Raw genomic sequence first — 14,585 nt, 5'->3', positions numbered from 1 at the left:
ATTTACACCCTTGGAAACCCTGTACAGGGTCGCTATGGGTCGGAACCGACTCGAAGGCACTTAACAACAACAACAACGCTAAGAGAGCTCCTTACTGAATGTGAAAAAAGACAGACATCAAACCACCTTCTTAAAAGCAGCTTTGAAAAATTACAAATAATCAACAACAGAAAAACTAGTTGATTAAACTACAAACAGCCATACACGAAAACATTACAAAGCCACTACAAATGTTTAATTTAAAAGCCCTGGTGTGATACTGCAGGATGAGCACTGGACTGGTAATCAGCCACAAGGTCAGCAGTTCAAACCCACCAGCCACTTTCAGAAACCTTATCCAGGATCGCTATGTGTCAGAACCAACTTAATGGCACACAATAAATAACAGCAAAAGTAATAATGCTGATAAACATGGAAAGGTGTTCATAAAACAGTACTGAGTGAAAAATGTACATTATAAAATATTATACACCTTGTTTTTAAGTGCATTGAGTAGGTTCCAACCCATAACAACCCTGTACAGGGTTTTGAACCACTAATCTAGTGGTTCAAACTGACCTTGCAATCCAGCGCATTATCCTTCAGTGTCACACTGCAACTCCACTATATTCCTATTATTTTTGTTAAATGCTGTAGAGTTGGTTCCAACCCATAGCGACTCTATATAGGGTTTCCAAGGAGTGGCTGGTGAGCTCGAACCACCAACTTTGTAGTTAAAACCAATTTTGCAGCCCAGTACATTAACCCACAGTGCCACACCAAGACTCCTATTCCTCCATTAAAGACTATCTCATTATCAGACATTCCACACTTAGAATAGTAAATATCTACCATTCTACTACTTTGCACATTAACAACAGTTAGGAAAGCTAAGGTTCAAGGTGAGAATAACACTGGCTGTGATGGTGAGTGGGCCATGATTCTCAGTGGCATGGCAGTTATATAATGTTGTAATTTGCTAGCTAGGTAATGATGTATTTTGAGAGTCATATAATGATGTAGCCATCCTGAATTCTGTGATCCAATATGGTCATCCTCCATTTTCGCATAAGGACAATTTTTGCTTAACGGCCTTGTCTTTGGAACCTAACCATGTTGATAAGTGCAGAATGGGTATTCCTCTTTTGTTTAAAATTCCTCTTCTGTTTAAAATTTATATAGTACATGTACAGACACACACAGACACAGATATATACGAAAAAGGATTATCCACCAAAACCATACTTCTTACTTGATGGTAGAATAAAGGGAGATTTATTTTTCCTTCTTTCTTATCTATATTTTCTACATCTGTCATAAATCGCTATTACTTGCATTATTTTTTTAAAAGTTAAAAATGTTTTAAATTCAAAAGCTCCATCAACTCTGAAATATAGTCATAATTTTATACTCAAAACACCAAGATAACGTAGGCTCAAAAAAGTATAGTTAATAAAACTCCTGGTTTATTAAAAGCTTCTTACCAGAATAAAACTGCCTCCAGGATAAACCAAATAATTGAATATTTATGGTCACCAAAAGCACTGATAAAAAAGTATTCCATTTGAATCAAGAAAAATGATACCTGAACAAAACAAACTCTAACAATCAGTGCCCACGTGCCAGCAGCATGGCTAGTGCACGTCACACAGGAAATGAGGATGTGGATATATATATATATATATATATATATATGACAAATCATGCCAATAACTGACAAATGCCAAAAATTTAACTGCTAAAGTTTTTCTGGGTTTTCTCTCTACATTTTAACTGTTTTGAATATCTTTCTTCCTGCCTTTTTAAACAGAGTACTCGAAGTATAATTTAAGTGAGGAGTATCAATCATCAACATGTATTATTGTATTGTGTTCTAATACAGTACCACCTATACGGCCATGTAATAGCTTCTGTATAACTTTTGGAGTTCTGGTGTGGTGCTGTGGGTTAATGTGCTGGACTGCAAGGTTGGTTTGAACCACAAGGTCAGCGATTCAAACTCACTAGCTGCTCCTAGGAAACCCTATACAGGGTTGCTATAAGTCAGAACCTACTCGACAACACTTAATAATAACATCTGCATTTTACAAGGCACTCTGGTAGTACAATGGTTACTCAAGGCCAGCAGTTCAAAACTACCAGCTGTCCCACAGGAGAAAGATGAGGCTTGCTGGTCCTGTAAAGATTTACAACCTTGAAAACCATATACTCTATGAGTCAGAAACAACTCCATGGCACACCACAACCATATCTGCGTTTTACAGTTTGTCTCTCTTGTTAGCTGACTTTTTTTTTTAACGGCTGGTAAACCTGTCTGCATCTAAATTGAATTTTACCTTCTAGTTTTCTGCTTCTAAACCATAGATTATGAAAAGCAACTCAATGAGCTTAAAAACTTTAATTAGTATGAATCAGTCTTAAGTCATTTCTGAGTGAAGAACTAAAGGATTCTTCTGGGAATAAAATACTTCCATTAAAATACAATCATGACAGAGCCATCAGGGTAAATAAACAGAAGACTTACCAGATGCATTTAAAGAAAATTTGTTGGTAACAGATCTACATAATCCCTAGTTCTTGAAGAACAATAAAGGCTATTGGGAGGATCATGCAAACTATGCTACTTTTCTGGAGAAGAAAGTAGAGTCCCTGGCCAAGATTGTCCCACACAAATAATAGACCAACTGGATATTAGCCAACACTGCTATGGATTAGGTAGAGAGTTTGGAGCATTAGTCTAAGCTCCAAACAAGAACCTGATGTAGTTTCAGAGATATCAAACAGACAACAGAGTAGACTAAAAACAACCAGCAGATTAGGGCATCTGACTAAAAAAATACATGGATAGGAAAATAAAGATAAAGCCATGGTCCATTATAAGATATCATTATGAGATAAAAATACACCAACTGCTCAGGAAAGACTGGTAACATCTGAGATTAGTATCTCATGTTGATCCTTACAGAGGGTTTATTATAATGTACAAGACATGTCTTCAACAACTCGATGGGTCTATAAAGCTGTGTTTCATATGGTTGTTTCTTACAGCAATGTAACTTTATAATATAGTAAGCAATGTGACTCAAATAGCTAACTGTCTGAATTGATTTAAAAGTAAAATTTTGACTCAACATTACATTAACAACTATATATTCAAAGTATGTTGCAAACACTTCATAAAGTCTTTGTATACATGCTGCCTGTTGACCTAAAAATAAAATTCACACTCAATAGCACACAACTATATATTCAAAGTATACAGCAAATACTTGGTAAAGTCTGGATAAGATCTAGGCCAGGGTATCCATGTTGTTCCTGACAAACAGATCTTGATGTTTCTTAATGGTTACCACCATTTGTACCACAGATACACAAAGGGCCTCCTATTCTTCAACTCTATCCAACACTCACTTCTCGTTAAGTCTGCCCAAAGGCTTGCAGATATTCACCTCCTCAGACAGAGGTCTCTCACCAAGTCCTCTGTCACACAGCCATGAACATTTATGGGCATTCTCTACAATGAACCACAACGAACTGCAAGGTTGGCGGTTCAAGTTCACCAGCTGCTCCTCAGAAACCCTATACAGGGTCACTACGGGTCGGAACCTGACACTACGACACTTAACAACAACAACAACTCTCCAATGAATAACTCTTACATTTCCTGGCACATTCTTAGCAATATTCACCCAATTCCTTCCAGAAAAGCCAGCAACTAAATCTGATTACTAATTAATTAATTAAAAATACAGTTCTTTACATGAGCACCAAACTACACATACTTTTACACTCAGAGAGACCCTCAGGTCTTTCCCATTCCTCCTAAGTGTCTTTGTTTTTTTTATTTCCAGCTTTTTCCCTAATGAACTGACATTACTATTCCCAACATCAGTAAACATCTGTTAAAGAAGCTTTAGATTGCTACCTACTTTTGAATCCAGTTTTTGTTTTACGTATGCACCATTTGCTGCTGTCAAGACATCATTTATCAGGATAAAAACATATCCTTCCAGATCAAATGCCAAGTCGGAGCTGCAAAACATAAGCAACACTTTAATGATAACTTACATTTAAAGAACATGTACTTAATTTAAAATACATCTAAACTCTAATATGTGCAAGAACACATTCTTATCTAAGTAAGTGAACATCAAGCATTTTATTGGCTACTGGTATGTCTTGATTCCTGGAAACAAGTTTGCAATTTCAAACTCAATAAAGGATTCTTCAGAAATAAAAAGAACTTAAACTTTACATCATTAGCAATCATCAATTATTTCAGTTAATAGCATACTCATCTGAACTCAAACTCAAAACAGTAAGCAAACAAATTTACAATTACAGTACATATGTGAAGCAGGCAGAAGGCATCAGGTCTCAATTTCAGACAAAGTCACAAAAAGGATGAAGTTCTTAATGAGCCATTTTACAAAGATTCACACAGAGGTAAGTTAGGTTGCTTAGGGGAATTTCCAAAGGGTACATCAGTTGGTTCTGACATCAAACTAGAACAATGTGTAAAAGCATAGTAGAAACACAAATAGTTAAATAATTGCTCAGTGAGGTTGCTGGTGGTGGTTATGTGCCGTGGAGTCAGTTCCAACTCATAGCAACCCTGTACAGGGTTTCTGAGGCTGTAAATCTTTATGGGAGCAGAAAGCCTCATCTTTCTCTAGCACACCAACTGGTAGTTTCAAACTGCTGACCTTGAGGTTAACAGCCTGATGCATAACCACTTCGCTACCAGAGCTCCTTGCTCAGTGATCTTACAACGTATAATTTGTGGATTTGGGGAAAACAAGTGTGATGCTATAGGATAAGCATCACTTACGTATGTACTGTTAACTACAAGGTCGGTGGATCAAACCCACCAGCTGTTCCTTGGAAATCCTATACTCGGAACTGACTTGGCGGCACTTAACAACAACAAGTAGCCTACCAGACAAAAGAACAAAATTCAGTCAATTTAACAGAATAAATGAAAACCTAAAACAAGTATACCTTCACCATATTTTTAGTACCTTAATTAAAACAGTGGCCCCACAGTCGATAAGGAGTCCTATGTGGCACTGTAGGATAAGCACTGAACTACTACCCACAAGATCAATGGTTGAAACCCACCAGTCACTCCTTGGAAACCTTATACAGGGTTGCTATGAGTCTGAACCAACTCTACGGCATTTAACAACAGTTTACAATTTTGAAAATATACTATACACTTGCAGCTAGACAACATGGACTTCAAACCACAAGGTCAGCAGTTCAAACCCACCAGCTGTTCCTCAGAAACCCTGTACAGGGTTACTATGAGTAAGAATGGACTCTTCGGCACTTAACAACGAACTACAAGGAACCTAGACTTTTAAGGAATTTTCTGTCACTGCAGTTTGAGGCATAAGAAGCCTTGATGGGGCAACAGTTCAAATATTCAGCTGATAACTAAAAGATTGGCAGTTCAAATCCCTCAGCTGCTTCACAATGAAAAGATGTGGCAGCATAAAGATGACAGCCTTGGAAACCCTGAGGCAGTTCTACTCTGTCCTATGGGGTCGTTATGAATCACTTGAAATGAACAGTAACAGGGGCTTAATACATACTTCCTTCCCTGAGCAACCATTACTGACAGCCTTCTAACTTGCGATTCCTCTCAATCCCCTTCCAAACTAAAACGTTCTAATTAATCAAAGCTGGTCCAGAAACAAAATCCTCCTCAGAAACTTTTTGCAGGCCAGAGTAAGCACTGAGGAGCCTCCTTGTTTGGCTCCATTTTGGAGCCTATCAATTTCAAAGAACTGTTTCAAAACTAGCAGGGTACCTCTAAAAAGAAAGGCGTAAGGCTAGTATAAAATTTCTCCCCAAATAGGCAATACTGCCTAGAGGGAAAAGCAATCAATGAGATAAGTAAACCTTAATACTCAATCAATTCTTCTAGCTCTTTTATTTAGGATAAAATTCGCTTGGAGATTTAGGGTTGAGTAGAATTTGACTTCTGACATTTCCCATTGCTATATCACAGGGATGTGATGACGGTAATGAGTCAACACAAGAAGCATGCTGGAACTCCCAGGTGGAAAATACACATCAAGTAGAATTCATACAAGTAAATGCATGCTCTGGGGTGAGGAGCGTGTTGTAGATAGAAAGCTTTCAGCATTCATTTTCATTTTGAGTCTTTGAGTATACATTTAAAAATTAATTTTAAAATTAAAACTCATGAAAAATGTAAAAAGCTTTTAGTAATTTAACAGAATAAATTTAATAGAATAAATAAAGCTTTAGTCAATTAATATAATAAACTTAAAGCATTTGTGACATATCTTAACTAAGGCCAAGTAAAGCTATGCTTCTTGTTGTTGTTAAGTGCCGTCGAGTCAGTTCCAACTCATGTTGACTCTGCACAGAGTTTCCAAGGAGCAGCTGATGGGTTTGAACTGCCAGCCTTGTAGTTCACAAACCAGTGCTGATCAGACAGCACCATCCCAGGAGTTCCATTTCATAACCCAAAAGGCAACTGCTTTCTTGTCATTTACCTCACCTCACAGGAAAGCAGACACTAATTTCTTTAGCAGCATGCAAAGTAAAAGAACAGTGCCTGGTTTGCAAAAGCACCTAGGCTCAAGAATAAGGTACAGCCTCAAATTTAGCCAGAAAGATATAACCTTCCAAAGAGTCTTTGGATGTTTTACTTAACTATGACTATACTTAGAAATCACTACCACTGAGTTGATTCTGACTTCCAGCTACTCTCAATAGGGCTTCCAAGATTGTAAAGCTTTATAGGAGCAGACAGCCCCATCTTTCTCCGTCAGAGTGTCTGGGGATTTGAACAGACAACGTTGAAGTTTTAGTAGCCAAATGCTCAACCCACAGCACCAGCAGGGCTCCTACTGATTTTACTTAGGCTTTTGATAATTATTTTTTACTGATAATTGATCATTTATTGTCAATTATAATAGATAACTTCTAATGTATTATCATGGGTTTTATAAGGGCCAACATCTTACCTGGCAGCTACAAAGGCGCCAATAATCATTGCAAATACAGTCATCTTGATGCCCCAAGAAAAAGTCTTCCTACAAAAAAGAAGTAAATTTGTTAAAAACAAAACAAAACATATATAAGCAAAATCAGTTATTCAGATACTAATTCAACATAGTGAATAAAATATAAGTAATCAACAACAACAAAATAAATGACAATTTTTAAAAAAACACACAAAAATACTAAAAAATCTGTGGAAAAATTCTTTTAATTCTATTTTTCCACAAACTTTTTGAAGTCCCCTTGTATAAGTAAAGCTTTCTTTAAAGAAGTATAAACAATCCTATTTAAAAATTTTCCCATGAAAAAGAATCCTGATTTGCAAAAGCTCACTTTATTTATAAAATTATATCAGCATTTTTCTTATTCTTACTATTATCATTTGAATTTCCAAAATCAGAATTTCTTTAAGTAGAAAAAGATGACACACATTTGTAGTAAAAGTAGCCAAGATATAAACATTATTTTAAAGCCTATCCTATCATTTTGGAGTCCTGGTGTGGCGCTGTGGGTTAATGTGCTGGACTGCAAAGTTCCTTTGAACTGCAAGGGTGGTAGTTCAAGCTCAGCAGCTGCTCCTTGGAAACCCTATGCAGAGTTGCTGTGAGCACTTAACAAAAATAACCTATCATTTGGCCTGGCTTTACCCAATGGCAAGGAGCCCTGTAAGATAAGAACTGGAATGCTAACAAGGTCAGCAATTCAAACCCACCGCCAATCCACAGGAAAAAAATTAGGCTGTCTTTTGTAAAGATTTACAGCCTCAGAAATCCTATACACAGTCTCTAAGAACCAGAATTGACTAAATGACTGGCTTTGGCTTTTCACCCAATGGCAGCAGTTAAGATGTATAGAAATTCTAGAAAGTACATCAATGTTCAGATAGCTTTCCAAGTTCTAAGCCATGGTCTTCTACCTTCTGCTCCCACATTATCAGTTGTTATAACAATGGAGAGAGTTGCTTCAACTTCTCAAATACTGAAGTAGAAATAAGGTAAATAATCTCAGTATCCAATATATGCTGGGCACATTTTCAAAATGATTAAAGGCATTCAAAGACTAAATATTAGAAATTTAACTTACTTGAGTAAAACTCCTTCAGCAAACATTGTAAACAGGATGGAGAACCTCCTCAGAACTGTAAACATTGGCAAGCTACAAAAAAAAAAAGAATTACGTAAAATAAAGTTAAACTTTTTCTTGTTAAACTAAGTTTCTCCAAATTAGCATTTTAAAATAATGTTAATCCCCTTCTTCTGTATGGAAATTTCATGCTGATTAAATTATAGTTAAATTAAACTCTTCCTTGTCTCTAGACATAATTCCTATTGAAAATCTATAAAAAGTGCTTTTATAAAACTACAAATGGGTGACATCAACTAACTATAAAATGGTACAAATTATACAACTATTATCACAGAATGATAATACCCACTTTCTTATTTTACCTGGCTAATTGTGCAGCCACCCTGGAATTGTGAGCATGTTAGTCTTATTAAAAACTTTCTTACTCTTTTCCCCATTGGACTGACCTCCCTTCCCAAAACATCTATGAAAACATTGCCCCATGAGACATACCTTGCTTTTCCTTTTGTAGAAGTAATTTTGTCTTTAAGTTCCTAGAGTATTTTCTAATACAAAAATAGACTAGTACAAATAGTAATTTCTGAATATACCTATCTATCCCAGGAAATGAGATTCTCATACACTTTAAAGTACCTTAGACATAGCTGGCAATCAAAGATAGGTTTTGAATTAGTGAATCCATGTGATGGATAGATGGAAGGAAAAGAGCAAACTACACAAACTGTACTGTGCAGCAGCAAGCAGTCCTGCTGTGGCACTGTAAAATAAAGCACTGGACTGCAATGTCAGCGGTTCAAACTCACCAACCACTCACCATATATAGGGTTGCTATGAGTAGGAACTGACTGGTTAGCACTTAACCTCAATAAGATGGAAAAGGATGCCCCACCAGGATAAATTTTGACTTCCTTAAAACCCTCCCCTAGAGATAGCACCTTGGTCATTGTGTTAGGTTTACTGGGTCTAAAGGAAAAGAAAATGGTACCCAGAGATTGGCAGAGATTCCCCCATTCTGTTTTATAACTATCCAGGATACCAAAGCATTAGCTCTTGTGGAAGTGATGGTGCCAAGAGTCTTTCAAATACCTTCCTTATATATGAAGTTTTAATAGCACACACAACCAATACACACCACATTCCTGAGTGGAGACCAGGAATTGGGAAGTTACAGGGTAATAAGAAGAGCTCTAGGGTATGGTAGGGACATAATTAGCCTAGCGTGTTAGTGTTCAGCTGCTAACTGAAAGGTCAGTGTTTTGAACTACTCCACAGGGGGACAATGTGGCAGCCTGCTTCTGTAAACATTAGTCTTGGAAATCCTGTGAGGGCAGTTCTACTTTATTCTATGTTGTTGTTGTTGTTATGTGCTGTGGAGTCAGTTCCAACTCATAGTGACCCTGTACAGGGTTTCTGAGGCTGTAACTCTTTACGGGAGCAGAAAGCCTCATCTTTCTCCCGCTGAACAGCTGGTAGTTTCGAACTGCTAACCGTAAGATTAGCAGCCCGCTTCGTAACCACTCGGCTACCTATAGACAGTTCTATTTTATTCTATGAGTCAAAATTGACTCCACAACAGTGATATTTTTGTTTGTCTTTTAGGGTAACAAGATAGTGGTGTCATGGCACAAGGGTCAAGCGCTAAGCTGATCACAGAAGGTTGGGGATTCAAGCCCTCCCAGACCTAGTAACCTGCTTCCATAAAGATTGTTGTTGTTGTTAAGTAGTGTCGAGTCGACTCCAACTCACAGTGATCCTGTATTGAGTTTCTGAGGAGCGGCTAATAAGTTTGAACCTCCAACCTTATGGTTCAACCTGACCTTGAGGTCAAGTGCTTATCCTACGGCGCCACACCAAGGTTCCAAGGAAACCTTGCCTCTACTATGTCACATGGGGTGGCAATGAGTCAGAATATCAACTTCACAATCCCCACCAGAGGTGCCTCAGAAGATAGGTGTGGTGATCTTCCAAAGGCCAAGCTTGGAAACCCTTTGAAGACGTTTTACTCTGCACATGCAGGGTAACCATGAGTAATCATCAGAGAGAAGGCAGCTAACAGACAGCACTTAACAACAACAATATAGTTACACTGCCATGTATAAAAAAACTAATTATATATTTATATATATATGGAGCTCTGGTAGTGTAATGGTTACGAATCGGGCTGCGAACCTTAAGGTCAGTGGTTCGAAACTACCAGCCGCTCCATGGGAGAAAGATAAGGCTTTCTACTCCTGTAAAGATTTACCCCCTCGGAAACCCTGTTGTTGTTGTTGTTAAGTGCCGTCGAGTCGGTTTCGACCCATAGCGACCCTGAATAGGGTTTCTGAGGCTGTACATCTTTATGGGAGCACAAAGCCTCATCTTTCTCCCACGGAACAGCTGGTAGTTTCAAACTGCTGACCTGGAGGTTAAGGTTAGTAGCCCGACTTGTAACCACTACACTACTAGAGCTCCTTGTAGGCATCATAAGGATCGCAAAGGTATTTGGTCTGTCCCTGCCAAGGCAACTGCAGTTCCAGGCATCACACTGTTGTTGTTGTTAAGTGTCATTGAGTCGGTTCCAACTCACAGCGACCCTGTACAGGGTTTATGAGGTGCGGCTGGTGAGCTTGAACAACCGACCTCGTAGTTCAAAGTGACTTAGCAGTGCTGCGCATTAGCCTACAGCACTGCACTAGGACTTCAACATTGCATTTGCTTTGTGCCGTGGAGTCAGTTCTGACTCATAGTGACCCTGAACAAGGTTTCCAAGGCTGTAAATCTTTACGGGAGCAGAAAGCCTCATCTTTCTCCCGCAGAACAGCTGGTAGTTTTGAACTGATGACCATGAGATTAGCAGCCCGATTCATAACCACTACGCTACCAGAGTTCCTTAGGGGAGAGTTAATTAAATTATTGACCAAATACAGCAAGCTAATTTTTACACTGATAATTTTGTATGGCCTGCCAATAAAGTTATAAGTTTTGGCAGAAAAAGAGGTTCTCTACCCCTGCTATACAGGGTCACTATGAGCTGGAAGTGACTGCACTTAACAACAACTTCAGATTAAAAGAACTGCAAAAGCCTCAGGCCCACTCTGACTTGTTGTGTGGAATTTACCTAAAACATTTATAAATGTTTTAAAAAATTGAAATTCTGGAAGCCCAGAATATATCCTTTACTGCAGCATGTCTGGAAAAACAATGAAAATCTCTGGTTACATTATTTTACAGCATTTTAAGACTACCCAAGGCAGGATTTTCAGTAAAGTAGGAGAAAAAAACCCCAAGACAAATAAAACTCATCAGTTTCTTCATATCTAAAGAGTTTAAACTAAAATCTCTAGTACATTCTTCATTATTTAATACTAAAAGTTTCCTGGTCCTTTCATTTTATTCAAAATCAGTAACAGTATGTTAAATATTTGACATTCAAGTATAATTTTAAGAATACATTATCGTAACCTCACTAGTAAAATAAAGTTATCCATACTTCAGTTTCTTTGTGCTGAACAGTCCCGTGATTTGGTTCCCAAAATATAGTAGAGGTAGTGGAAACGTCTAGAAAATTTAAAAAGGGATAACAAAACTCATTAAAGACAGGAGTTTTGATAAAGACAGCTAAACAAGGTCCTTTCAAACAAGCAGTTTTATCATATGATCAAATTCTTTCCACTTAACACAATGATTGGTTGTCATACAAAGTTTTGGCCTCAATGAAGCACCAAATAATATTAACTCATCTTGAATAAACATTACTACAACAGAAAAAGAGAGAGTAAGGAAAAGGAGAAAAGAAACAGAAATAGGGATGTGATTAAATCAAGTGGGACAGAAACATCATTTGCTTTAAATCAATTATACTTAAATTATATTGGTACTGGTGTGATGCTGTAGATATGCAAGCACTGAACCAAAAAGTCAGTTTGAACCACAAAGTTGACAGTTCAAACCTACCAGCTGCTCCTCATAAACCCTATAGAAGGTGGCTATGAGTTGAAAGCAATGCGGCAGCACTTAACAATATATTAGCCTATGATTCTACTGTCAGCAGAAAAAGGTGAGACATTTCATCTTCATGTACAACCAAGCAAAGGTAGGCAGAAAAAAATATGAAAATAAACCCAAAGAATAATTAATGAAGGATACATTAGCTAAATTAGATGAATGTTCAAATTGTAAAACTGTTGTGCTCTAAACAAGTGTGCATTAAGTAAAAACAAAGCTCATATTCCCTAATTTACTTTCTTCTTAATTTTAAGGACAATATAGGGTTTCTTTAAAACACATTACTACTTCTATTCTTTACCTCCATGTTACCCAGTCTCAATCGGGTGATTTCAAGGCTGCAGGGAACTAATTAAAAAATATATAGTGATTTATTTTCATAATAGGGTGTCACTATATTTTATTACCTTTCGAGGTACATTTCTATCAAGGTCAGGAAACTTGACTACCCTGAGCGCCTTTCCCACCGAGAGAACTGCCACTGTGGCCACCATCTGTAAACAGAGAACACAGATTCACTGTTTCACATAGAAAGACACACACAGAAGTTCCAGCAACATAAACCACGTAATGCTGAAGGTCCAACTAACCTGGCCAAGTCCAACACATAGTGAGGAGGGAAATCTACAGAAACGGGAAAGAAAAGAACAGAGTCAGCAAGCCCAAACGAAGTCCGGGGAATTCACTTTGCAAATCCATCACCTTAACGTGTTAATACCATCCACACCGACGTCTGCAGCTTATCCAAATGAAAATCTTGTGAGAAAAACCCCTGTCACTTGGCAGGCAACCTGGATGATTTTGTAGCCTTGGGCAGCCACTTGTCTCATCTTGTCCGATTTTACAATTTCAGGCGACTACCGGCAATGGATTTTTCAAGTTAAGAAATAGATCTCTTCAGTGGTTTCACCCCTTTAAAATTATATATATATATAGAGAGAGAGAGAGAGCTCTGGTAGCGTAGTGGTTATGAATCGGACCCCTTTAAAATTATATATATGGAGCTCTGGTAGCGTAGTGGTTACGAATCGGACTGCGAACCTTAAGGTCAGCGGTTCGAAACTATCAGCCGCTCCGCGGGAGAAGGATGAGGCTTTCTACTCCCGTAAAGATTTACACCCTCGGAAACCCTGTGGTCGCTATGGGTCGGAACCGACTCGACGGCACTTAACAACACAACAACAACATATATATATATATATATATTTCTGTCTCAGAATCCTAGTGGTAGCAACCAAAGAACTGTAAATGGGCTTGAAGATGCGTACATCCCTAAGGCTGTCAGCGGACGCGGGGAACCACTGCAGCCCCAGACCCCGACCTGGAAGCTCTTCCCTGCCTTGCATGCATGGGGGCCAAAAAGTCACAAAGCAAGTTTGCTCCATCACCGTCAAATGTCAGGGTTTTCGGGGCGCCGTTAGAGCGCACAGCAGGCGCTACCCGTACATGTCTCGGAAAGCGCGCCCTGGCGGCCCCAGCTCCGCGCCAGGAGCGGGACCCCAGCTCCGGTCCCGCGCGCAACCCGACTCCGCCGCCTGGCCGCCCCAGGCCACCGCTCGGGCTGCGCGCGTCGACTGCCCGCCCTCTCCTCCTCCCGCCCAACTTTGTTCATCTTTAACTTTGGCAACCAAAGTCCACGGGGCCAGCGCCCCGCCGCCGCCGCCCGCTCCTCCTCCGTGGCCTGGGCCGCCTGGCCCTACCTGTAGTTAGTGAGCACGCTCTTGTTCACCACCACGATGAGAAAGGAGCTCACGCCGTAAAAGCCGGCAGCCAGCAGCTTCAGGAACACGGTCAGCGTTTCGGCCGACGCCATCCCCAGCTCCTCCTCATCTCTGTGTGTGGAGGATTTCGCGGGGGCTTCTCCTTTAACCCGAGCATGCTGACGTCTATGAACTTCCGCCATGGCTGCGGCGGCGGCCTGTGAGGAGCAGCGGGCGGGCCTGGCGGAGGGGCTGAGTGGTGCGGGGCCTGCAGCCGCGGCTCCCGGGAGACTCGCAGCGCCGGGACCAGTGGATTGGGCCTGTTGCACGCTGGCCGCCTCTGCTCCCCGCAGTGCCACCGCCTGTCCCCGCCCAGGGGCTGGGACGCCGGGGTTCACACCCTGGGAGGTTCGGCTCTGGCGTTGTGCAACGTGGGATCAGAGGGTAGGGGCCTCACTGTGCTTGGTCTGTTCAGGGGATGAAGAAGGCCTGGAAAAGGGCGATCGGCGACCCTGGGTGCGTGGCTGAAAGGAAGCACCGGGGGAGGGGAGAACTACTCTAAGGCAAAGGAGCTCAGGGATGGCTTCCTGCCTGTGCGCGTGCCAGTGTCGGGCCTCGCGTGGAGGCGCGTACTCTGGGGGCGGGGTAGGGGGAGCTGCACTGAGATTGGGAGCCCGTATTCTCCGGATAACTGCCGCAACAAAATGCAGTCTCCCCGCCCATTAACAGGTGACTGGCTGTAGCGCCGCTCATTATAACTACTAGGACTGTGAACTACCAAGCCCATTGTTC

The 14,585-nt window shown here is 40.2% G+C and overlaps 1 protein-coding gene across 1 annotated transcript in view; it reads right to left on the bottom strand.

Annotated features, from left to right (window-relative positions):
* Positions 1–14,306, bottom strand: part of LOC102829562 (UDP-N-acetylglucosamine/UDP-glucose/GDP-mannose transporter-like) — a 63,656-nt gene extending 49,350 nt beyond the window's left edge. Inside the window, exons 1-7 of the mRNA XM_006862432.1 lie at positions 13,794–14,306; positions 12,684–12,717; positions 12,501–12,587; positions 11,579–11,646; positions 8,104–8,175; positions 6,984–7,052; positions 3,909–4,011 (exon numbers count right to left, since the gene is read on the bottom strand). Of these exons, the coding sequence (XP_006862494.1) occupies positions 3,909–4,011; positions 6,984–7,052; positions 8,104–8,175; positions 11,579–11,646; positions 12,501–12,587; positions 12,684–12,717; positions 13,794–13,996 (636 nt within the window). The 5' untranslated portion in view covers positions 13,997–14,306. The remainder of the gene's footprint in view (positions 1–3,908; positions 4,012–6,983; positions 7,053–8,103; positions 8,176–11,578; positions 11,647–12,500; positions 12,588–12,683; positions 12,718–13,793) is intronic.
* Between the last annotated feature and the right edge of the window lie 279 nt (positions 14,307–14,585).

This window comes from Chrysochloris asiatica, unplaced genomic scaffold (assembly GCF_000296735.1).
Source record: "Chrysochloris asiatica unplaced genomic scaffold, ChrAsi1.0 scaffold00048, whole genome shotgun sequence".
Taxonomy (NCBI): Eukaryota; Metazoa; Chordata; class Mammalia; order Afrosoricida; family Chrysochloridae; genus Chrysochloris; species Chrysochloris asiatica.
This window is presented reverse-complemented; position numbering and strand designations above follow the sequence as displayed.